The sequence below is a fragment of the Piliocolobus tephrosceles genome, chromosome 13 (genome assembly GCF_002776525.5).
Source record: "Piliocolobus tephrosceles isolate RC106 chromosome 13, ASM277652v3, whole genome shotgun sequence".
Classification (NCBI taxonomy): Eukaryota; Metazoa; Chordata; class Mammalia; order Primates; family Cercopithecidae; genus Piliocolobus; species Piliocolobus tephrosceles.
This window is the reverse complement of record NC_045446.1, coordinates 39320377-39346543: the sequence shown is the minus strand read 5'-3', so window position 1 is coordinate 39346543 and position 26167 is coordinate 39320377. Positions and strand designations below refer to the sequence as shown.

Sequence of the window (26167 nt, the reverse complement as noted above, 5' to 3'; positions counted from 1 at the left end):
AACCTCAATAAATATTTTGAATTATGTACTTTAATTAATTTATCAAATGAAAAAATTTAAAATATGACCAAAGCAAGGTTAAATACTGTAATTGTATTTGCAATGTATTTGTAATGAGTAGCCTTATTCAGTGCTACTTTACACAGCAGAACCAGAGGCAGTTGGTAGAAACAGCTATAGGAAGAATAATATTTTAGTCAAATATAAAAATGAACTCTTTATGAAAAGTGTCTGAAACTAGAATTAGCAGTTGGCAGAAGTACTATAATACATGATAGAATAATGAAAAACAGCCATTCTGGAATATAGTCAGGAATTGAGGCATTAGTGTGGAAGAATAGACTGATCATGTTAGCATCTCTTTCAATTTCAGGATTCTATAATTATCAGCAACCTCACCTCCCTGAGAGCTGATAGGACCCCATGCAGTCTCTCAGTAAATAGATAAGAAAGATTATGCATTTTGATTCCTGTTGGTCATACCTGAGACTGAATAACATAGAAGATAAGGCATGGAAACTACATAAAACCTAGATGTGGATACTGACTTTGCTGTTTCCTAACATTGTTGCTCTGGGAAGGGACTTTGTATTCAGATCCCTTTATCAATATAAGGTAGATGAAGATTTTTCAAATTTTAGCATACTAAGAATCACCAAATCAACTGGTAAAACTGCTTATGCTCAAGATCCATTCCCATGTATTATTAATCCATTGGTCAGGGAAAGAGCCCAGGAATGTGTATTGTAACAATCTCACGTAGATTTTCTTCTGTCAATATTTTTTAATGTTAAACACTTTGAGAAATTGCCAGGCGCTGTGGCTCATGCCTGTAATCCCGGTGCTTTGGGAGGCCAAGGCGAGCGGATCACGAGGTCAGGAGATAGAGACCATCTTGGCTCTAATATGGTGAAACCCCGTCTCTTTTTGTATTTTTGTAAAAGTACAAAAAATTAGCTGGCCGTGGTGGCAGGCGCCTGTAATCCCAGCTACTCGGGAGGCTGAGGCAGGGCAATCGCTTGAACCTGGGAGGCAGAGGTTGCAGTCAGCTGAGATTGTGATACTGTAATTTGAGAAATTTTGTTATTCATTTATTGCAGGTTTATTATGATTATTAGATAAATATATAGATATTAAATATGTCATGTTCAACCACATCATAGATATCCTTATTAGTTCCTTTTAAGAAGCAGCTCTGAAGTTTTAATACTCAAAGTCTCAAAATATTCTGTGGCCAAAGAATCAAACTTGAAATTATAAAACATGCTTATTTTTAGATATCTTTGTTGCTTTGTTCCACTTCCTGCCTATGCCCTATGTAAACCAGGCAAAGTCACTTAGGAAATGGCCCTCAGATTCCTTGTTCCTTTTTAAAGAAGACTTAAGAAACTTGAAATGGATTGCTAAATTCTTAGCAGCATATTTGACTATCAGTTTGAGGTATGTACAAGTTACTCTAAAAGCTGCTTTGTTTAAATTATAATATTGGAGTCACATTGAGAAAGCAAAGGATGTATCTACTCCATCCCATTTTCCTGAAGCTTGCAAATGTGCCTCATATTGTTTAATAGCATATCAAGAATTAAAGACATTGAACATTGTATTTTAATTTTCATTTAGGAATTAAGAGTTAATGCTCAATGTAAATGTGTTTTGCAATATTTCTGACTCCTATAAGTAGCAAACATTTAATTTTTCTTACTGTGCTGAGGAAATGAAAAACAAGGATGGCTTATGTTTAGCACTGGGAGCACTAGCTCAATTTCCTGCCGTTACATCTGCTTGCAAGTCCCTTACCAAAGGGAGTCTATTCAACAGAAAAATATTGCCTAGGGAAATGAGAGGAGAAAATGTGCAGAAAATAAATTCTAGAGCTGCAAGTAGAAAATTATGCCAGCTTTTTCATGTTAAAACAATTTTGGCTGAGATATAAGAAATCTAGTTTGCTATTATATCCAACATGCATTTTGCGGCATTTGATGGTTTGGATGAGTTGTTGGTGGATCCAAAGCTTGGTTAACATAATTTTCTAGGCAAGTCATGCCCTGCCGTAATTGGACTTAGAAACCACACACCATTGTCATTCTGGGCTACATTCCATCAGACCATCTGAAGAGGCTGGCTTCTATAAAAGCATTTTTTATTGTCCTACTGTGCTATTTTTTTCAAGAAGAAGCAGGAATCCCTCCAAATAGTATAGGAATGATAGATAGCTTCCAATAGTCTTTGGGAAAATGTTATATTTTATTCATATAAATCTCCATGTTTACTTTTGTCTAACACCTAATTTAAGCATCCAAACATGTTAACCTAATTTGGTATATTTCTCTAAATAGTAATGGAAAGCTTAAGAAAAATGGTTAACCTATTAATATGGTAAATGAAAATAACCCAGTAACCATGTTAATATTTATTATAAAAATCACTGGCCAAACAGTAATGTGAAAACACAAAGCATAATCTGATAAATAATTATTTTACCCCTCCCATTTACCTATGAGACACATAAGGACTTCCTTCTCTGGGTTTCCATCATCCTTGCTGGATGAATGTATTTTGTCCATTATCACAGTACACCTTGTATTTTGATTATTTGTATAAGGTTCTCATTTTGAATTAGATAATAAGTAATTTGAGGGCAAAGTCTATAATAATATTTGTATTGTGAATTAAGGTTCAGAGAGGGAATGTGACTTGCCCAAAGGCACCTGCTTGGGGGACATTGATGTCAGAGCTTGCCTCGCTTCCAGTCGACCTCCACCTCTACCATTGGCTCCATCAACTGAATTTGGAGTCATTGTCTTGATTTAATGTTACATTCTCAATCTTTTGACTTCTTGCTTTTCCGTTTAATATTAACTTGTGAATATTAAACCAGCACTAAAACATGTTTCTGTAATAAATGTAAAAAATCAATTTCCTACATAAATTGGCATCACAGAAAAATTCAGCCAAAACGTATTGGTGTCTCTAAGTAGCATGGTACTCAATTTTACTTTTTTTCTCTTTTGTAATATTATAAAAATTTTGCTTGCTTTTAGCCTATAGCTTGTCCCATCTCTTATTTAAATATGGAGAATGAACTGGATTTTTGTATTTGTCAAAAATAGTTTTTGTTGGTATAATTTCAGGTTTACCAGTTGTATATTTGTATTAATTATTCTGAGTTATTTTAATCTTTTAGAGTAAGAGCATAAGAGATATGACTAATCTCTTTAGTGAAGTAAAAATAAGTGTTTAATAACAATAACAAAGTCATAGCAATTGGCGAGATCAGCGGTATAAAGTAAATGAAAATTTGACGATGAATTTCTGAAAACATATTGCATCTGCTTTAATTCTCTTATTTCTGAGGGCAGGAATAGAGTATAATTAAAAATAAAAATAAAAAATAAAATATAATAAAGCAAAAGAGAACATTATCTTTTTGTAATCATTTCAGTGATTATAAATTCAGTCATCATGACCTTTTGTAAAAGTCATTCTAAATATACTACTTTATTTCCATAAATATTTCCCAAATGGGATATCTGTACTGAAGGCAAACACATACATGTATCATAATGAAAACCTTCTGAAGCATTTGAATGCCTTAGTTAAATTAGATGGGCTGACTGAGCTGATGTTTCTGCTTTGAGTGGGGAAAAAAAGAATAAAAGTCATCCTTCAAGGTAAAAGTTACTCAAGGCAGGATGAATGCTTGGTTACTGACACGATTTTCTTACCCTGTTAAATCATAAACACAAATGGAGGAGAGGAAGAGAAACAGAGAACTGGGGGCAAAAACTCCAGCAATAAATTCTTTGGCAATGTCAAGATTTTATAATGATCAGAATTAATATGTTGACCACAGAAGTGTAAACTTAAGTGAATATCAGTACTTCTATTATGTTAGGAATCAAACTTATTGCCAATATAGAGAAATTTTGATTGAAGGAAGGGAAAACTGAAAAAGGGAGATGAAAGATAGAACCTAAATTGAGCACCTAATATATGCAAGATATTCCATTAGGAACCTTTGCATGATTTTTAAAAATGTAATCAACTCTTCTCGCATCTGATTGAGGTAGGTATTATTTTGTCTAGCTTACAGATAAAGAATCAGAGCCTCAGTAAGTTGAAGTGAATTTCCCAAGTTCATATAACAAATGAAGGTAAAAAGAATTTGTCTTCATTCATTAGAGTTGCTATAACAAAATACCATAGACTGGGTGGTTTATAAACAATAGAAAATTTATTTCTCACAGTTCTAAAGGCTAGGGAATTCTCATTGAAGGCACTGACAGATTTGGTGTTCGGTAAGGCCCACCTGCTTAGGGAAAGCCATCTTCTCACTGTAATTTCACATGGCAGAAGAGGTAAGATGATGTCTCTGAAGCGTCTTTTGTAAGGGCGCTAGTACCATTCATGAGGCTCTACCCTCATGACCTAATCACCTCCCCAGGGCTCCAATGCCTTATCCCATCACCTTGTGAGTTAGGATCTCAACATATAAATTTTAGGGGTACATAAGTATTCAGATAGTAGCAAATTTTAACCTAATATGGACTATCTCTTTATTCACATTTATGTGATTACCTTTATTATCTCATTTCACTGTGATATAAACATTTTGAAAGTAACTATCATTATCATCATCTAACAAATGAGATAAAATGAGATTAAATTGGTATTTCCCACTTTGCCATAGGCAAATGCTGTTCTGTGATGAAGTTTTCAACAGTATAAATAAAAAGAAAAGTGATATAGAATAAAAAGCCAAATAACTAACATATTAGTGGATTTACCATTAATCTTTTATATTCTGTCTTATCCTCATCCTCCTCTTTTTCTCATTCCTCTTCCTGTTTCTTCCTCTTCTTTTTTCTATTTCTCTCTCTCTCTGTCTCAGGATAATTTATTTTGTCATTGGATCCTTTGTCTATTTTTCAAATTAAACTTTTTATCTGAAATATTGCTGAAGTATAGTAATCTATTTTTGTTGATTCATTTTCTGTAATGTCAAAATTTGACTTTTTCTATTTCATTGTTATTGGTGTCTAATTTTATTTTCCAATAAGATACCAATGTTCATGAACTTACCCACATTATCACAAATAGTAGGAAATAGAGTTTGGACTCAAGTTCATTTGTGCATGACTCCAAAGCTTACTCTTCCTGCTTTACTGTGACTAGAGACATCACAGGATTAGAGTCTCCTGCACTACGTTGTGATTGTGTGTTCGTTTACACACACAGAGATTATGTAATTAGCAAGGTTTGTCTCAACTACACAATTTTGTTGTTACAATGATTGCTTTTGTGGTCATATGATAATATTGTGTCAGTTGGCAGTTTATTGCCAGAAATCACAGAAACAAACAGGTTATTCTAGAGGTGTTGGTGAAGATGTGTATCTGAGAGGCAGTGTTTAATCATTTTAATAGATGTATTTGTGGCTTATCCCACTTTATAATTTACAGACCCAGATGTGTTTCTCCCTAGGTCTCCTGTATAATTGAATGGGTGAACTGCATATTGAAGCAGTTGAATTTGTGTGTTCTTTCCTGAATAATTTTCATATTTTATCACTTGAATTTCCAGATCTTGGGTACTTTACTAATTAGGTTGAATTTTACTTAGTTGCGATGATGAAGGTATGTTGAAGACTTGTACTACTCTTTGTATTGTTTTAAATAATTCTCCAGACTAATATTTGATATTGTTTCTTTTTTTAGACAGAAAATGATTATTTTGAATAATTATCCATCATTCACTACAACTTATTACATGTCTATCCATTCTTTCCCAAGTAAAATTATATTCTTTAATTATACATGCATAAAGAGAAATGATATCTGAACTTTTGCTCTAGTTCAAGAAAAGGAATTTGAGTTTGAAATGGATATGGAATGAAGACCTTAAGTTTTTAGGCACTTTTCAAATTTAAATGTTATATTTTTATGAACCTGTATATTGCCCCATATGCCAGCTGTACACAGATAAGCAGTTATTATTATAGATGGTAATATATCATTGGAAAGTGACATATCAGTTATACCCCTCAAGAAAAGGGAAAAAGAAGAAAGGAAAAAAAAAGAAAAACAGAGGGATGGGAGAAGAAAAAGGACGGGGACAGGAGAAAGGAAGGGAAAAAGGGAGGGGGAAGAAGGGAGAGGAGGAGGAAGGGACAGAGGGAGAGGTAGAAATAGTGGATATAGAAATGATAAAGACAGACATAGATAGTTACAAGAATGGCCAAACAGATAGGTAGGCTTTATGTGTTATTTTGAAACCAACCTCCAGGGCCAAGCATGGTGGCTCATAACTGTAATCCCAGCACTCTGGGAGGCCTAGGTAGGCAGATACTTGAGTACAGGAGTTTGAGACCAGCCTGGGAAACATGTTGAAACACTGCCTCTATAATACAAAAAAAAAAAAAAAAAAAAAATCATCTGCATGTAGTGGCATTTGCCAGTACTCCCAGATACTTGAAGGGCTGAGGTGGGAGGATCACTGCAGCCAGGGAGGTTGAGGTTACAGTGAGCTATCATCACACCAGTGCACTCCAACATATGTGACAGAGCAAGACCTTGAAAAAAAAAAGAAAAGAAAAGAAAAGAAAAGAAAAGAAAGAAAGAAAGAAAAAGAAAGAAAGAGAGAGAAAGAAAACCAACAAAAAAGTCAAAGCACACCAATAAAATTGTGTGCCTTTCTCTCTCCAATTTTATCATTGTGCTGTGACATTTGACAATACCGAGTTTAATGGATTTCATTTTTGTCAGTCTTATATACATTTCTTGCTTTGAATTAGTGTAATATTTTCTATATAATTTCATATTATATGATACCAGATTAAGCATTTTTAAAAACATTGTCTTCATGACCACAAAATATATTATTTTATCATTAATCACCTTTTTTATTTGACCAATATCTTGTTTTATTTCTGTTTTACAAATCCCCATAATGAATACTTCTTAGTGCTCAGTTTATTTTCTTCTTTTGTTTGTTCATTTAGTTTTGTTTTAAATTTTGTAATTTTTTTTCAGAGAGAAAATACCCCAAATTAAAATAAAATTGGCCTTCTGTTTGCCTGGGTTTTACATCTGTGGATTTAACCAACCATGGATCAAAAATATTTGGAAAAACTTACAACAGAAAATAAATAAAATATAGTATAACAACTATATATCGCATTCCTATTGTATTAGATGTTATAATTAATCTAGAGATGATTTAAGGTATATGGGAGGGCATGTGTAGATTATATATAAATATAATATCATTTTATTTAAGGGACTTGAGCATCTGTGGATGTTGGTATCTGTCTGGGATAATGGAGGAAATCCCCAGCTATATTGAGGGATGACTGTACACTGAATTGTGAAAATATTTAAAGCCATTTATCAGTATTTTCCAAGATATCTATGTGAGTATATTTTCACACCAGCATAGTAAAAGAGAGAAAGGGAAAGAGAAGAGAGAGGAGTCTACTTCAGCATGTTATAGCCAACAGTAATGTATAGTTTTTGTTTATTTATGTTTTATAAGAAAAATAGTTTATTCTTTTAATTATTATTTATGTTTTTGTATAATTTAATCATACCATTTTATTCAGTGTCATGTGAATGGCATTGCATTAATGCAAATGCATCTGAGTAAGTTAATGTAGAACAGCATTTCTTCCAAAACTGAATGGACCACATTAATCGTTATATGAACAATCACCACTTGTTAAATATATAATTTCAGAGAGTGTTCCATGATAATAAAAATACATATGATTTATTGAACATGTAATGTGTATCAGGAGCTTTATTCCAGGTTCTTTGTCTTTATTTAACCCTCACAAAAATTCCATGAATACAATTCCCTTTCCCTATTAAATAAGTGGTAAACATGAAGAACAGGACAGTCAGACAAAGAACAGGTGAAGAAATCAGACTCAATATTAAACTTTCTGAATGCAGATCCTGTACCTCTCACTGCCTAGGGACTCAATTTATCTTCAAATATCTTGTAAGATAAACATTATTACTTCAACTTTATATATTTTAAACATGAAGGAAATGTAGCCTGAATATACTCCCATGTCTCCCTGTTTACAAAGCACATATTCTTTCCACTAGGTTATACATTTTCAATTCATATACCATATAGTTTATTTTATTGTTTCTTATTATTCCACCTGTATTGATTTCCTTGATGAAAAAGAAACATATCATACAATTATTTTTTCCTGATAATATCTATATTGGCATTCATGTTTAAAACACCATTAATATTATGCACCCTACAGAACTGTGTTGACATTCAAATAGATAGTGTATGTTAAATTATGTATCTCCTGCTTTATAATTACTTGTTAAATACAAATTTCCTGTGTGATTAATTTTATTATATCTTTATGTGTTAATGATGACTCTTAAAAAACATGTAAGTAGCATGTAAACTTCTTTATTCAAATTTTCAGCAACTTCTCACGTAGACTTAAAAAAATAAAGCATTATTGTCAAGCATTAGAAAATATACTTAACTTGTGAAACTTGAAAACTAAATTGACATGCCTACTGTATTTCATAAAATCTCATGGAATTTCAAATTTGATGTAGGTCTCAGAGGTGACTGAACTCATCCATTTCATGAAAATAGCAGAAGATTGTGGCTGTTTTGGTTTCATATCAACATTTCCAGTTCATTTTATTTTGGACTGTCTCTCAATTTAAGACATGTTGTTCTTTCCATTGTCCCAGTCTGACCTCTCTCTTATCCTAGGCACATCGTTCAAAGAACAGAATATGCCTAGCCCTTCTCCCTGAATGATAGCCCTTGAAACATTTGATAGTACGTCTTAATTGTCCATTTGTTGACATTTATGACCTCACAAATTTCTAATGTTCATCTGAAAGATAAAAATCTCAAAATCTCTAGATATTGAGACTTAATATGTTAGCATTTAAAACCATAATCATAACCAACTACTCAGACCAATCTCTAAATCAGTGCTTTGTTTGGAGATAACATTGACAGGCATAGTAAAAAAGAGAAACATGTTCTGACTTCCTACAAAACATAAGTCACTTCGTGAATTTTTTCTTAAGTATTTGAGATCAAAATATGCATCTTAAACTACGGGAAAGCTGCTTGAAACAGCCAAATGTTCTTGTAGTCAGTGATGATTTTGGTCATGCATTGTCTCTGGGTTGTTCTCTACCATGTACCTGGGTCCCACAAAGCACCTGGCACAGAGTCATCACCTGGTACATCTTTATTAAGATGAACCTTATTAACATTACCTGCTGCTGTCATAATTGCCTATATATTGGTCCTTATGTTCATCATTATCATTGCTGCTACAATATCTAATACAGATCAAAGTGAGTTGAGTGGCACTGAGATAGGTGCTTTAAATATATTTCCTCATTTATTCCTTACAAATATTGATGAGCAAACTTGTTCCTCTTTTTAAAAATATGAAAATTGAGATTGAGGAAAATTGAGTAATCTAAGGCCATAAAGCTAGTAGATTTAAGAATTTAAATATTGACTAAGCATAGATTCCTTCACCCATGGGGTTTAACCTTATTCTTCTTTGTCATGAAATCTCTTATGTGCAACAGTACTATTTGTCTCTTTGCAAGAGTCACAATTCCATTTCAGGTTTTGCCAGCAAGAATTAAAAGAATGAAATTTCAATAATCAATCCAGGTAGAGGAATGAGGCAAAGAATATATCAGTGTGACAAAACTTTTTGTGTTTGTGTATGTATTTGACAGCCATAGTCAAAATATTATCTATGAGTCAGAGAAGGTGACAAGCAAAGACTCATTCTTTTCATGCTCACTCATACACCTTCACTGTGATTCATCAAAGTTAATCTGTTGACCACTTTCTATGACACATCTTATTTGTTTAAGAAAATAGTCTCCAGCCTTCTAATTTCATCCATCTTCTCTGTCTGCCTCTTCATTTGTCATGCTTAGCACACAAATAGTAAGAGGAACAACAATGAAAATTTGGCAGAATCTGCTTTTTTATATTCACCATAAAAACCTTCCAGATTTCCAAATGAGCATTTGTGGGAAGGAGGATTTCTAGGGAAGCTAGTTCAGAATGTTATACAACATTTTGTCTTCTTGGGGGATTTTATTTCTTTTTTGTGACTGGAAAATCTCCCAGCTCTTCCTATTACTTATGCATAACCAAAAGGCTATTTGAAGATGAGTCAAATTTTCATTCACTCTGGCATTGTCCAGTAATGTTCTCAGTGGAAAGGGGAGGCATGAGAGTTGGGAGTATAAAATGATTGCACAGAGCTTTTCAACACAAGATTTATCATCTTCAGATATTTATAACTTGAACTGCTTATTAAATGATACTTGGGAGTTTATAAAATAGTGTTTTATGATCATTTGGGGGCAAAAAGAAGCCTGAGCAAAGATTTAAAGTTATCCACTTGCTCATCAAGTTTGAAGAATAAGTAAAAACCTATGACAATGACATTTGCTGAGGGGCTCTAAGTGTAGCCATATTATGAATGATCTTGAGTACTATTTAACTAAATTCATGCTTTATTCTATAGGCAATGGGAAATCACATATTAGTGTGGGGGAGATATTTTTTCTTGTTTGTTTTAATTGATTTTTATGCAGTGAGTTAGCATGATAAAATCCATTTTAGGAAGACATTTCTGGAGGCTGATCTGTTTGGGTTGGAAAAAGATGAGGTTAGAGAGAGTTTAAAGTCTAATTCAAAAATCCAGCAATGAAATAAAGGAGTAAATGCCATTATCTTTGAAAGAGAAAGGGAGACTATAACGTGCTGAATTGTTTTCATGAAAAATTGTTTACAGCTTACCCAAAAAAGGTTGTCTGTTTCTATCATCTGCAAGTTTCATTTTCAAAGCTGAGATACCATAATCCTCAAAATCCTCTGAGTTGAGATATAGAACCTACATATGGCAATTAAAAGTACAAAAGGTATTGTCCTTCTTGTTTCTGGTGAGTACATGTAAAGGGAAAACTCTGAAGGTCTATTATCCTTTGGGTTGAGATTCATTATCATTAAGTAATAAAATTATATTTTTAGTATGGGAAGTTAATTATATTCTGATTACATGTAGTTTTAGGTACAGAGAGACTGAGTCATTTTAAAAAGGAACTTGAGAGAAATGTCTGTTCATATCCTTTGCCCACTTTTTGATGAAGTTGTTTTTTTCTTGTAAATTTGTTAAGTTCTTTTTAGATTCTGGATATTAGCCCTTTGTCAGATGAATAGATTGCAAAACTTTTTCCCATTCTATCGGTTACCTGTTCACTCTGATGGTAGTTTATTTTGCTGTGCAGAAGCTCTTTAGTTTAATTAGGTCCCATTTGTCAATTTTGGCTTTTGTTGTCATTGTTTTTGATGTTTTAGTCATAAAGTCTTTGGCCATGCCTAGGTCCTTAATGGTATGGCCTTGGTTTTCTTCTAGGGTTTTTATGGTTTTAGGTCTTATGTTTAAGTTTTTAATCCAATAAGACATTTATGTGGCCAACAAACATATGAAAAAAAAGCTCATCATCATTGGTCATTAGAGAAATGTAAATGAAATCCACAACGAGATACCACCTCACACCAGTTAGAAAGGTGATCACGAGAAAGTCAGGAAACAGCAAATGCTGCAGAGGATGTGGAGAAATAGGAACAATTTTACACTGTTGGTGGGAGTGTAAATTAGTTCAACTATTGTGAAAGACAGTGTAGAGATTCCTTAAAGATCTAGAACCAGAAATAAAATTTGACCAAGCAATCTCATTACTGGGTATATCCCCAAAGGATTATAGATCATTCTACTGTAAAGACACATGCACAAGTCTGTTTATTTCAGCACTGTTCACAATAGCAAAGTCTTGGAACCAACCTGAGTACCCATCAATGATAGACTGGATAAAGAAAATGTGACACATACACCATGGAATACTATGCAACCACAAAAAGGATGAGTTCATGTCCTTTGCAGGAACATGGATGAAGCTGGAAACCATCATTCTCAGCAAATTATCACAAGGACAGAAAATCAAAAACCACGTGTTCTCACTCATAAGCGGAAGTTGAACAGTGAGAACACATGAACACAGGGAGGAGAACATCACACACTGGGACCTGTTGTGGGGTGGCATCTATGGGAGGGATAGCATTAGGAGAAATATCTAATGTAGATGACGAATTTATGGGTGCAGCAAACCACTATGGCATGTGTATACCTATCTAACAAACCTGGACAGTCTATACATGTATCCCAGAAGTTACAGTATGATAAAAAATAAAAAAAGGAACTTCTATGCATTTTTCTTTCAGTTTTATAATTTAATTTAGTAATAGAGTCATGAAATAATCTTTGGAACTCTAACTCCAAATATTTGAGTATTAAAATCTAACTTCTAACAAAAGTAGCCAAGTTTCAGCTTCTTGTCAGCGATGTGGGTAAAGAAAAATGATGCTGCCTTGACAAGATCTGGAAGTCAGAGAGGGATACTTATAAAAATCATATAGATTACAGATCTTTCACTGGAGGAAGAGAGTCGTACTGATGACATGTTTGGACAAGTATTGTATGTAATGATCACTGTAGAGTGCCGTTCATAAATCTCTTTAGATTCCAACATAGAGGAAGCATTGACTTCTTAGAAACATAGGCATGTTACTGCAGGATATTTACAATGTAATTATCACTTAATGTCTGCCAGATTCAGTATAAACATTGCTGCTTGGGCTACCTCAGAGTTCCTGAATGTACCTACTCTAATCATCTCAGTATTTCCCATTTCAGCTTACCTCAAAACTGCTACCTTTGATGCATCCCCCCTCACTTACAGAATGTTTACTTCTGCTTTTTTGTCCTCATGACTTTACCTCAAAAAACTTTATTCATCACTCAAGCCTGAGTTCCTCCTTCATGAAGAAATCGATGATTGCCCTAATTAGTCATGAGTGATACCGTCTTCTTTTCTGGATAATACATCTCACTGATTCATCAGGCCCAAATGTGTACCAACCATTTACTTAGGGATCTTGGTAGAATATTGCAAAAGTATATTATGAGAAACATTTTTTGGTTTTGTCACAAACTGTCTTGTTACCTGAGACTGCAACCTGTGAGGTGCTGTCAAAATCTAAAATATTATATAGTTAAATAATAAAATGGGAGAAAGAAAATATGAATCTTTGCAAGATCCCAAATTTGCAGCAAGAGAGACTTTGCCTCAATTGTAACAGCAATAACTTTATGACTTTGAGGATGTTATGTAGCTCTGTTGACCTTGTTGTCCTCATGTGTAAAAAAGACAAAAATATCTGAGTATTGTTATGAGGATTAAATCGCATGAAATATATATCAAATCAATTACAGCATCTGATACATAACAGATACCTGATAAGTTATAGTGTACTAATTCATAAATTAACATTTATTTATTTTCAATTTTTATACTCCAGCTACACATGCAACACCTGGAAATAATAACAATTTTGATCACTTGAGCATGTAATCCCAGTGGGTAATACACAATATATGTATTTTATGTATATATTAGTTTATATACCCACACACACAGTATGTCAGGCAATTATAAATTATAAATTGCCTGGAAGTATGTATGTGTGGGTGTATAAACTAATATATACATAAAATAGCAGAAAATAAATATTCTGAAAAAATTAACAGGAAAATAAAAAGCGACAGGGTATACATGTCTATATGTCAATCTCTAAAATCTAAAATAATATCTAATATCTAAAATCTAAAATTGCATACCTATGCAAACATCCAAATGGGAATCTACTCATTTAGGGATTGAGTTGAATGAGGACTAAAGTGATTAGATAAAACATTAAGGGAAGAGCATTAAGAAACACAGAATTTTAAGAAATGAAAGAGCCAGCAGTGTATGTAGCAAAAAGAAGTTAAGGAGAAAGACAAATGAGGAAAAGATTAACTTATCTTTTCACCTAAATTTATCTATGTGTTATGTTCACAAAATTATTTAAATATTACCCATCCCCCAGAAGTATATTTGTTTATAAATTATCCAGTGTCCACCTTCAAAAACTGTGGAGCCAGTAAATAGACTACAGTTTAATAATCAAAGCAAAGGCAAAGCAAAAATAAGATACTTATTATCTTTCTAGGTTCAACTGACAAACCAAATCCATCTAGATAATCTCCATTTCTATTAAAATGCCAACCAACTACCTGATCATAGAAGTTATATACCATCATATTCATAGGATCTGCCTGTGAGAACCTTTGAAGAGGAGGGTGTTATATAAGGTTTGCACACCAGTGGATGAGAAACATGGGGACTATCTTAGAATCCTGCCTGTCAAAATATCCCAGTTAAGTCCATCACTAACATTTGAAATTTTTAGAGTATGTATTGTAAAATAATTGTTTTTCCATAGATTAAATAACTTAAAGATCATATGTTTCAGATACGTAAGTTCATGTATCAGTTTGATCATAATGGCATTGTGAGTGACTATGAATGGTGTTTGTGTATGTGTGTGTGTGTGTGTGTGTGTTACTGAAAACTAAAGTTATAAATTTCCTGACAAAATAAAAAAGAATAAACTTTCCTACTGCCCTTCAAACTTTTCTATTTCCCTTCAAACTTTCCTATTGCCCTTCAGTTCACATCATGGAAAGTTTCCCTTCTTTTGAATCACCTTTAGCTGTGACTTTGAAGTTTTTTCTTGTGGCAGGGTCCAAAAATTCCACTGATGAAAAACAGAGCCCTATTCATGTAAACTGACACCAGACCATTCAGGTAAAGCAGACGTGTATATCTTACACTTTCAACACAATTAACAATGGCCATGTCATGCAACTTTATAAGTTATGAACCTACTGAGGTATGATCAATGTGTTTTATGAAACATACCTCTTTTGTATCCTTAACACAGTTATATCCTTAAGTGTGATATCACTTAACACAGTTATAATCTATACTAAATATGTAAACAGCAATTAAGTTGAAACAGAATTATCATCCTTAATTTATTTCATATATATTTATATGTCTATTTTACATGTTAAATCACACATGATGGAAAAGCATATAAAGTTAAAAGCAATGGAAAGAAAAAAATGTAACTGGTTTTAGGCACCTGAAATAATTAAACAAATGATTCTTATGCATCTAAAATATGTCACGCAAATACACTTACATATCGAATTTATGTTTAAAATGTATAGAAATTTTCTGTGATGAATATTAATATCCCTGTTTTCAGATGATGAAATTAAAGTCCAAGGAGGTTGCAGAACTTCCCCTGATAGATAATTAGTAGGTGAAAGAACTGGGGCTTGAACATAGATATGCCCGACCTCAAAGCCTGTGCTCTCCTCTTACAGAGGTTGCCACTGGATGTGGCCTGCAGGCACCTTCCAACATTATACTTAAATCTCTCTGATACTCTCTTTTATATGTTCTTGTTTAGTTTATGTATGTATTTATGCTTTCTCCACTAGAATATAACCTCCACTGACATCAAAGTCCTTGACTGTTTTCATTGTTCTATTTTCTGTCAGTGCCTGACTCATAATAGAAACTCAGTAAATGTTTGTGGAATGAATGATTAAAGTACAGAACCATTTTTGAAGCTCAGTTTGACTGTCAGTGTTGAGGCAATTTAAGGATAACAAAGGTAATTTATTAGATTGTCTAGGTTTCATTTGTGTGGCCATAAAGGGAAAAACCAAATTACATTTGCAGAAGCAAAAGTTATTGCAATTGTTGTCTATAAAATTATATTTACTCTTTAGATAACATTGGCTACTCTCTTTAGATCTTAGCTGTAGTTACAGTAAATGCCTGTTTTCTCTCAGTGACCCCACCTCTTACTGTGTAATGTAGTGTAGCTTTTTTAAATGAAGAGGTTTTCTTTTAAGAATTAAATTCTGTTGTTTCCAAGGGAGCTTCCCTAGAAGCAAGTCCATTGATTTAATTCTATATTCAGTGATTCCCATTATAACTCCAAACCCATGTTTTATTGGATAAATCTTTAAATATATAAACACAATTTGGTGTCATCCTGAAACCTGTATTTTCTCAAACATTTTTTTCTTTCCAAAGCAAAACAGTATCGAGAATTTGTTGCAGAATCAGGAGGATCAGAGAGACCTTGGGATACGGCAGGATCTTTATTGAGTGCACTCAGACCCAGCAGATTTAACATACAAACAGTAGGCCCAGAACAAAGACAGCACTTGACTTTTATACACACTTTAAAAAGGGGGTGGGCTAATTTGAAGCAAGCTTACAGTTACAGTTGAGCAAAAACAAGGATACAGACACAGAACAAGTAATTCAATTGTGACAAGTTCATAACTTAGGATTACACATGACCATTGCCAAGCAAATCAGAGGTCTGTTACCTAGGTTTTGCTTTAAAAAGCCTTGCACTGGTTTATCTTATAACCTTCACATGGTGCTTAGACAGCTGTAGTTCAGACCTGCTCAGGCTTCTTGTGACATTCTCTGTACTTTTTACATAAAACAAAATACTTGAAGTTACTAGTTACAGAGAACAAGAATCTATAAACTCATATTATAAAACAAAGGAAAATTTGTTTTTCTTCTCTCTATGTTGAGAGAGTGCTGAGAGAGTCTCCAGAGCACATTCCTTTGTGTCCTGGCTTCTTAGATAGTATTATCAAGACGTTCCCCGGGTCTAGACTATGCCCATTGCTGTGTCTCGAACAAATTAGCCTAATACAGGAAAGCTTATTTCTCTTTTTAATAGTTTTTTTTTTTCTTTAATTTCCCACCTAATTTTTTTTGTTATATTTTACCTTTATTGTTAAAGAGGAAGCATTAGTAAGAAATGTTTTGCAGTACTTCTACTCAGCACGTTCTTCATTTCCTTTCCTTCTCTTCTCTCTACCCTTCCTCTTATTTTTCTATGTTTGGTAATTGCATCACTGTTGATTCTGTGATATAAAATAATGTCAGTGTTAACTGATCATAAATATTGTTTTGTAATCATTAATGATAGTGATAACAATAATCAAATGAGGAGAAAGAAAAAAAGGAGTGATTACTATTTGTTAATCTATGCTGAATACTTGTTTATGTTTTCTAATTTTACACTTAAATCAACTCCATAAAGGAATAGACCCATTTTACAGCCAAAGAACCTGAAGCCCAGAGAAAAATAACTTGGTCATCAATGGATAAGTATCAGAGCTAAAACATAAACCAAAGTCTATTTCACTCTAAAGCACTTTTAACCAATAGTCAAAACTATTTTTATACTACAGTGTTGGTAATGGGCCAAATTTGTCCTGCCTTCCTTCACAACAGTTCTCTGGAATTTTTGATATTCCAGGTCCTGTTTTCAACAGAGTGAGGGAACTCTATGAGAAACCCACCCTTTGTGTCTCACCAAATTGAGCTCTATTTCAGCAAAGGCTTTAAATCTAGTAAAAGGCTTTATTAAAGCACAAAACCTATGCAGTATAGTAATGTGGCCTTATCTCTGGTGTCTCTCTGAGACTCACTACAATTTTATGAACCATCTTATGAAATTTCCACAATGCCTGTGAAGCACAGAAAGAGTAAATTTAAAGATACTATTCAGTATAAGATGAAAGTATCAGAAAAAGCTACAGCTATCTTCTAGCCACAAAATATTTTCTTTAATGTTGAAATGTAGTAAGTTTTCATTGTTCAGATGATCAAAGGCTTATCTCAAATAGTTGGTTGTGCTAACATTAATGAAATATATTCCATAGCAAATCCTATAGTGTCTTCCTCATGACAATGACATCAAGTGAAGCTTTACACATAAAGAGTTTTAGGTCAAAGGTATTTAAGAAATATGTACATTATATCTCCTTCTTAGGGATTTATAACATATTGTGCATTATGAAGTGAATATCAAATTTCATAGGTACATTTGAATTGCTAGCATGCCGATTAAAAATGCAAACCCCATATTTGTAGGACAGAATTATCACCCTGGAGTGGTTTTTTAGCAGTCGCCTCCAGTGATTATGTGATCAGATCATTCAAGTTCAAAACTTTAAGACATTGTATGTTGAGATTTCTGAGAAGAACTACAATAAATACAACTGTTTAATGTTGAAATCAATTTTCCCTAAACTTAAATGACATGAACTCCACTCTTACCAAGTGCATTTTGGGAAATCCTACACTATTCAAATGACTTTCTCTATGAACCACATTTTTTGAGCTTGATTTTTTACAATTAGTTAATTTTTCAAAGGGTAAATGCAAGAATAATAAAAACAACAGCCAGTTAGTTTATTACAGCAAAACAGAGTAATTATAATATTCCCGGAGAAATGTGAGGTTCCAGTTATAAATTATACCATAAGACAAGAAAAAATAAAAATATTTTTCCTTAGGCGGTGTAGAAGACTCCTCTATGTATATAAAGGAATACATAGTATTTAGAATACTTAAAAATTATTTAGAATTAGGTAGTTAAAAAGTATTTGGAATAAACTAGTTAAGAATTCAGCTATTCTTAGTCTTATAGTCACAATCTCACTTTTTCTGTATACTGTAGGCTTATTTAGAAGAACCAATTGTATATAAAATGTGCCTAAATGTGGCCAAAGAAAGCAGGCATTTATGAAAATTGCTGCAGCACACCAACATGGCACATGTATACATATGTAACAAACCTGCATATTGTGCACATGTACCCTAGAACATAAAGTATAATTAAAAAAAGAAAATTCTAAAGTATTGAACTATTTCATGGCCAATATTTTAAAATTATTTATTATTTATTTAGAGATTACATATCGACCACTTTTTGGTAGGCATCTAGCTGTGATCTAGTGGAGATAAATGTTGTCTCTGTCTTAAAGCTATTCACAATATATTGGGGAGACAGGCATGATTACATATATAAAAACAATGGTAGGTGCTAAAGTTGTTATAAGCATTACCTTTAGAGCCCAGAAGGGTGACTGAGTCTGTCTAGTAGTAGAAAATATGAAATATGGCAGAAATGAGTAGTTGGTTTTCAGGGGCCTGCAGTGAAGGAAGTGGGGTAGCACACACATGGGCAGAGAAATGTACAGATACATGGTTTGTGTTCAGTTAAGAGCAATATAATATGAGAATAGAGGAAGCATGTAAAATAACCTTTAAAATCTGAATTAGAGTAGGTCTAATCTCCTGTAGGCCTTTTTATCTTCTACTCAGAATTTTTAGAGTTTAAAGTCAATTTAGCTCTCTATCCCCTGGTTCATTGCTTGGAAAGAAACTTATTTTTTTGATATCAGTGGGCCAGTGGTCTTGAATTTTATATATAATTTTTTATATATATATTCTTTTTTGATACAGGATCTCACTCTGTAGCCCAGGTTGGAGTGCAGTGGCATGATCACAGCTCATTGCAGCCCCAACCTCCCAGGCACAGGTGATCTTCCCCCTTCAGCCTCCCAGGTAGCTGGGACCACAGGCATGTGCCACCACACCCAGCTGCTTTTGTTTTTGTTTTTGGAAAGAAGATGTTTCACCATGTTGCCCAGGCTGGTCTCAAACTCCTGGGCTTAAGCAATCCACCCACCCCAGCCTTGCAAAGTGCTGTGATTACAAGTGTGAGCCATTTCACCTGGCCTAGTGTTCACAAATTATTAAACTGTTAGGCTCTGTCTTGCACATGGAAAAGATTATGAGAAATCTAACACACACACACACACATATGCAGATTCTTACACTATGTATGTTGCTGTTAATTTAAAAGTATGTATATAATAAAGAAGAAGAAAGACAGGAAGAGAGGAAGGAGGAAAATTAGTAAGTAAAAAAAAAAAAAAAAAAAAAAAAGAAAGGGAGGAAGGAAGAGAGGAGGGAGGGAGGGAGGACTGAATATTTTAACCCTGGTTAAAATGGAAGTGAAGCCCAAGTGGATCTTTTTTTTTTTTTTTTTTTTTTTTTTTTTTCATTGCTAACACTTCATCTTCCTTTAAACTGGTGAAGCTAATAAGTAAGATCAGATATTCTGGCCAGTAAAATTCCTGGGATCTTAGTTCCAGAAATATTATCTTTCAAGAAAGATGATGAGGATTTTATGCAAGATAGATTGGTGGTCATATTAGTTACATTGCTTCCTGGCTTGCAATATTGATGTTCCTGCAGGCACTCAAATAATTGACATGTATGAATCACAGAGTCTGGATGCATTGCAGATATAGTAGTTTTATAATCTTTTACTTCTTTTTAAATGTTTTCCAGGGAAATAATTTTCCACTGGAATTGTACTTCTTTGTAGTAGCTGACTGCCACAAGCACCACTGTGATCCCCACACCAGCCAGGAATGTTTGATCTCTCCTTGAAATCCCGCTGCTGTGGTGATGATTTTTGTCCATAGCTTTTGCTTTTTCAGTATGGATCAAAGTGATAGAATCTTCTCAATAGGAAGAATTCAATAGAGTGTTTTTACCACCCCCCCCATTTCTTTATTTAACTTCACTGATGTGTTTTCAATTGCTGTTTTTGTAGGAAGGCAGAACCTGTTCAATGACGCCCAAAGAAAGTCCTTCAAGTAATGCCACTGCAGAAACTGAGCCTATCCCACAGGTATATGTTTGTTTTATTTTGATTATGTCAAAAAGCACTTCTTGAATCCATTGTATTTAACACTCTTCTCTCTTGCTCTAGCTGGGGCAGGATGTTGTACTTGCTAATACTATATAGCTAATACTATATACTATAGAGTGTCTTCACCTGGTGCCCCTGGGCTTTTCCAAGGCTGCTCTGCTTTCTTCTAAGCTTTTGGCTTGACTATGTGAGGCCCTCAGAAGGTCAAGGGAGAAGGGAGTTCTCCTTCATTTGTACCCTCCCTCTCACAGACCAGGAAATAAAACAAAAATAAACAGGGATGATCGAACAGGCATATATTTCTTTTTGGACAAAGTAGATTAAAGAGGATTTGAGGAAGCAGACGAGGTGAAAAGAAGTACATATTGCTTACAAAAGCAAACAAAATAAACACAAGTCGAGAGTTTAATTCTGAATTTTTATTTGTAATTTATTATACTTAACCAAAAATATTGTATCATTGACATTCTTAATATTTATTTAACTTAATACTAAAACGTTGAGTTAGATTTAACTTACTCTCAAACTTTGAATTAGATTAAAACAGCATTGAATGGTTTGGGCAAAGTTTTCTCAAAATAGTTTTTGAAACATTTTGTTGTTTTTAGACAAAATATTGTTTTGTAGTTTTATGAAATATAATCAACATCTTTACATTTGTTTCATTTCTGTCCAGTGTTCATTTTCTTTAAGATATTTGTTGAGATCTATGAATTTTCATTCTTATTCTGTTACACTTTTCAATTTTTACCTTAACATGTATTTATTTTGATTATTTCAATTGTCTTTTCTGTATTGTTTCACAGAAATTGCAAATGCCTCCTTGTTCTGAATGTGAGGTGAAAAAAGCCCCAGAAAAACCATTGACCAGCTTTGAAGGGATGGCAGCTAGAGAAGAAAAAATACTGTAAATACTAAGAAACTGTGTTAAAAACGTCCATTTGCTATTGTCTTCATACTCTTTTTAGACCACAAGCTTGATGGAAATACTAAGTTTCTAAAGCATGCAACTTTTTCACAATTTTATGTAACTTTATAAAGTAGTCTACAAATTTTCAAAGATTCCAGACAAATTATGATCCTTAAGCAATAACCTAATTGAAATGAATATCCAGTCATAAAAATGTTGTCATCAGTAAATTGCCCCATATAAATTGGTCTGGTTTAACTCAAATGCTATCTAACATGTAATTCTCCTGTTTCATTTGGATATCTAGTACTTCTATGATGTAGTTGTCAAAATCAACTGGAGGATAATAAAATATTGTGGGTTCGCAGCGTTCTTAGAATCCAAATTACAATCATATCTATAAGGGTTTAGTCCACATGAACCAACTGAAGTCACTTTCCTCAAGGTTGGAATTTGTGCCAACCTAGATATGTTGTTTCTTTGATGGTGTTTATTGCTATTAGTATTATTTTGAACTACTAACAATCATTTTGTCTAAACAATGCTAAGACAATTCTGTCAAGAATTTTGTCAGCTAACATAATTCATTAAATATGTTTGGCATCATATAGACAAAATATTTGGATGAATGACTAAATTTCTGACACGATTAAATATTTTGGCATTCTATAGACACATCTCTTATGTATGTCTACTGCAATTACTCCAAGTTAATAACCAAGTTGTCTGAAATACTTGGCAGGATTTTTGGTATGAAGTTGAGTAGTGGAATAGGGAATGAAGAGTGAGTTCTAAAATACAAATATGAAAGCAGGTAATATCTATTACAAAGCAGGGGTTTGATGAAAGTACAATAGCCGTGTTGATTCAATAAACCCAGATGCATATTTTTTGAAAACAAATGTGTTATTGAAATAAATCAATGGCAGTGTTAATCCTTAAGAGTTCTGATTTTCTATAGGAATATCACTAATCAAATAAATGCACTCATGAATAATTGGAACATAGCTCACAAGCAAGTGGAATTGACCCTTGAATAATTATCTGGTTAATAGGTTTCATAGGACATTCAAAGTTGCAGACTCAGTTAATGACTGCAGTTTAAGTTGTCTGAACTGAAAAGTCATTTCTTTTGTTTAGAACCTTTTTGCAACTGTAGAAAGCATATTAAACCATTGGTTTTACAGTATGGATCTGTCAAACCACAATATATACATTTGGATCAGTGTATCCTAGAAGATAATTAATAAAAATATATGAAAGTAAATGTGTAATCAATAGATGAACTCAGATTCTGAGATTTAATGGCATACCTCTGATCAAAATGGCATATTTAAATAAATTTAAAGATTTGGAGAACTGGAAAATATCATTAGCTGTAAAAGTAATATTATAATATATTTATGTAGCAATTCTATTTTCAGAATTGTTCAGTGTCATTTATTAGCACAGAGAGATGCCAACCACAGTGGTTCAACTTAATGATTTTTTGATGATTCCATGAAAACTTCATAATGTCTACATATTTTGAATTTTGAATTTTTTTTTTTTTTGGAGGGCTAGTGATACATGGTCCACGAGATATTCAACATTTTATTATAAAATAGAGTTTGTGTTAGACAATTTGCCCAACTGTAGGATGAGGTATATGTTCTGAGCACATTTAAGCAGGTTTAAGTTAGGGTGGGCTATGATTTTCCATAGGTTAGGTATCTTACATGCATTTTAGACTTACAATGTTTTCAACTTGGGATTTGTTTATCTGTATGTAACCCTATTGTAAATCAAGGGGCATTTACATTTTTCATAAAACCAGCTACCCAAGAAAAAAAGATAATTAGCTTTATGGATGATCTGTAGAGCTTTCAGATGAAGTGACCAGGATAAAATAAAAGATCAAGGTCTGAAGTTTCTGCTGACTCCTTCGTATTTCTAAAAATAATTTAATTATGGAAACTAGAATACTGCTAGTCTCCCAAGTCCTGTTCCTTGTAATTTTCCCACTGTGCTCAGTGGCCCTAACCATCTCCATAGTTTCATGACAGGGAAGCAGATCATTTATTTTTAATTTATGTTCAGCCTCCCACCTCCACCCTGGGGCCCACCTTCCCTTGTAGGCCCTGTGGGTCCTATGGAAAGTTATTCACCATGTCATCTAGCACAGCATGTTTTGAAACATCTTTGGAATGAAAAAAAAGGAGAATCAGGCTGTTATTTTCTGAAATTGTTATGAGAGATAACATGTTGAATGGTAAGAACTCAGGTTCATATTAATCGCGTTTTTATCAAGCTTCATTTTAAAGTTGTTTATTTTCTCTATGTTCTAAATTTCTTTTATTCCTGGCTTGATCAAGTGGGCTTTGGATCCATATGATTTTTTTTTTTTTTTTTTTTTTGAAATGAAGTCTCACTCTTGTTACCCAGGCTGGACTGCAATGATGCGATCTCGGCTCACTGCAACCTCTGCCTCACGGGTTCAAGTGATTCTCCTGCCTCAGCTTCCCGAGTAGCTAGGATTACAGGTACCTGCCACCATGCCCGGCTAATTTTTATGTTTTTAGTAGAGATGGAGTTTCACCATGTTGGCCAGGCTGGTCTTGAACTCCTGACCTCAGGCGATCAACCTGCCTCAACCTCCTCCCAAAGTGCTGGGATTATAGGTGTGAGCCACCACACCCGGCCAATGTATTTTTTCCCTTTAAATATGTATGGCATTATACATCCAGCAAAGTTGACTATGTTATATTCATTGCATCATTTGTTTTAAAAAACAAAAAGAAACTTGTAGCAGGAGACCTTTAAAAATATTTTTAGGAGTTCCTTTTAATAGCTAAGTTTGAGATTCTTTTTAAATATATTCTATGACTGTATCTTAACGAATACATTTTATTTATCTCAGTTTCTAATTGCTTTAAAATATAATCAGATAAGTTAAAAATGTTTCTCTTACATTTGTGAATTTGCGTATGAGAAAGGGGCCATTTCTTACATCTTTTAATTAACAACTAAATAAACAGATGTTTTAAAGGAATTAACACTTAAATCCCAACCATCCTCATATGGAATAAAATATCAGCCTAAATGTTGATTATAGAGAGTATAATTCTATTGTGTACCTGTAATGATAAGCAGTGAAAGATTACTTACATTTTGAAAAATATGGAATTGATTCTTATTAAGAAAAAAGATATTTTCCAATGGAATAACTTGTTTTAATAGAGATACAACCAGAACCAACAATTGTATTTCTCTATAGTTATTTTAAAATAGTAATCAATGCTATGTATTTGATGTATTTGTTTCTAAATTAGAAATTTCTTTTGGCTTTGTGTTTTCTTTCATGTGCATTAAATATGTAAACTGAACCTGTTCCTAAAATGCATTAAACTTAAATGAGTGCTGTGTCTATCCAATGCCAAAATTCTCAGAAGAAAAGTGAATAATACAGTCATTCATCTGGATGTGGTTTTCTGTGTAATCTCAAGTATCTGAATACTGAAAAAACTAGGTTGCTAACTTTTTTTCATTCCTTATGCAGATGTTTAGCATCGTAGTGCTGTTTCAGACACAGATCTGTTTCATAAAATATCCTCAATTACAAGTCTAAGACAGTTATATGTAAAGAAAATGTACTATTTTAGATGAGCAATGTGGATAACTGAACTAAAACAATATTTGTGAACTTTGCTATAATGAAATCTTTTATTTTTATAGCTCACGTATTGTAATTAGCACTAATTGCAGCAGAGGCTGAAATAATTATTGACACCATAGCACACCATAGAGTAGGTTGAACTGGCCAGACCTAGAGAGTGAAGAAAACACATACTGTTTACTTCGGAGACATTTTCTTAGTCATGCGTATAGTCCTAAATTTCCCCAAACTATGTGTTCATTTGGATTGTGTTATACAATATTAACAGTTGAATGATGAAGAATAAAAGATGCTGAAAGATGGCCTATTTTTGTTCAATAAAGATTGTTACAAGAATACAATGTATATTATCTTACATAAACTAATTGAAAAAGCAGATATGAACATTAAAAATGGTACTTGCTTCTGTGTATCAGGATCTAAGAACTTTTCTTAAATAGCAGGGGAGCAGCAAGGGAGCATGTATTGGCATGAGAACAGAGAACCATAAGAACCAAAAATAAGCATTTTGTTTTGTTTGTTGTATTGTTTTGTTCTTAGACTATCGTTTTTTTTAACTTTTTTTTTTTTTTTCCCCCCCTGAAAGATTTAGCAATAGGCCTGTGGCTGGGACTTTCTAAGCAGAGTAGATAAGGCACTCCTAGGTAAATTTTGAAATGTAGGTCAATGCAATAGAAATATTTCACGTGGACTTTATGACTCTTAATTGACACCCACTTCTGACACACACTTGGACGTGCACAGGTTACTTATTTTAGCATTCGTTTCCTAACCTATTGGGTCTTAAGCAGTTGGCTTAAAACAGAGATTTTCTTCTACTTTCTGAAGAGACCTAGCCCTAGCTCTTTAGTAGAAATAACTCTAGGGCTGCTGAGAGGTAAATGAATATCAAGAGGATAGGACTCTGGATGTTTTTTTTTTTTTTTTTTTTTGAGACGGAATCTCACTCTGTTGCCCAGGCTGGAGTGCAGTGGCGCGATCTCGGCTCACCACAA

At 33.4% G+C, this 26167-nt stretch overlaps 1 protein-coding gene across 3 annotated transcripts in view; it reads left to right on the top strand.

The window, feature by feature from the left end:
* LUZP2 (leucine zipper protein 2) overlaps positions 1–25510 on the top strand; it is a 599513-nt gene extending 574003 nt beyond the window's left edge. For 2 of the 3 annotated variants that reach the window (XM_023191522.3, XM_023191521.3), the window contains 2 exons: positions 20509–20586; positions 21414–25505. In XM_023191522.3, the coding sequence (XP_023047290.1) occupies positions 20509–20586; positions 21414–21518 (183 nt within the window). In that variant the 3' untranslated portion in view covers positions 21519–25505. Of the gene's footprint in view, positions 1–20508; positions 20587–21413 lie in introns of all 3 variants that reach the window. The other variant, XM_023191520.3, reaches the window with a different exon arrangement.
* The last annotated feature ends 657 nt before the right edge of the window (positions 25511–26167 follow it).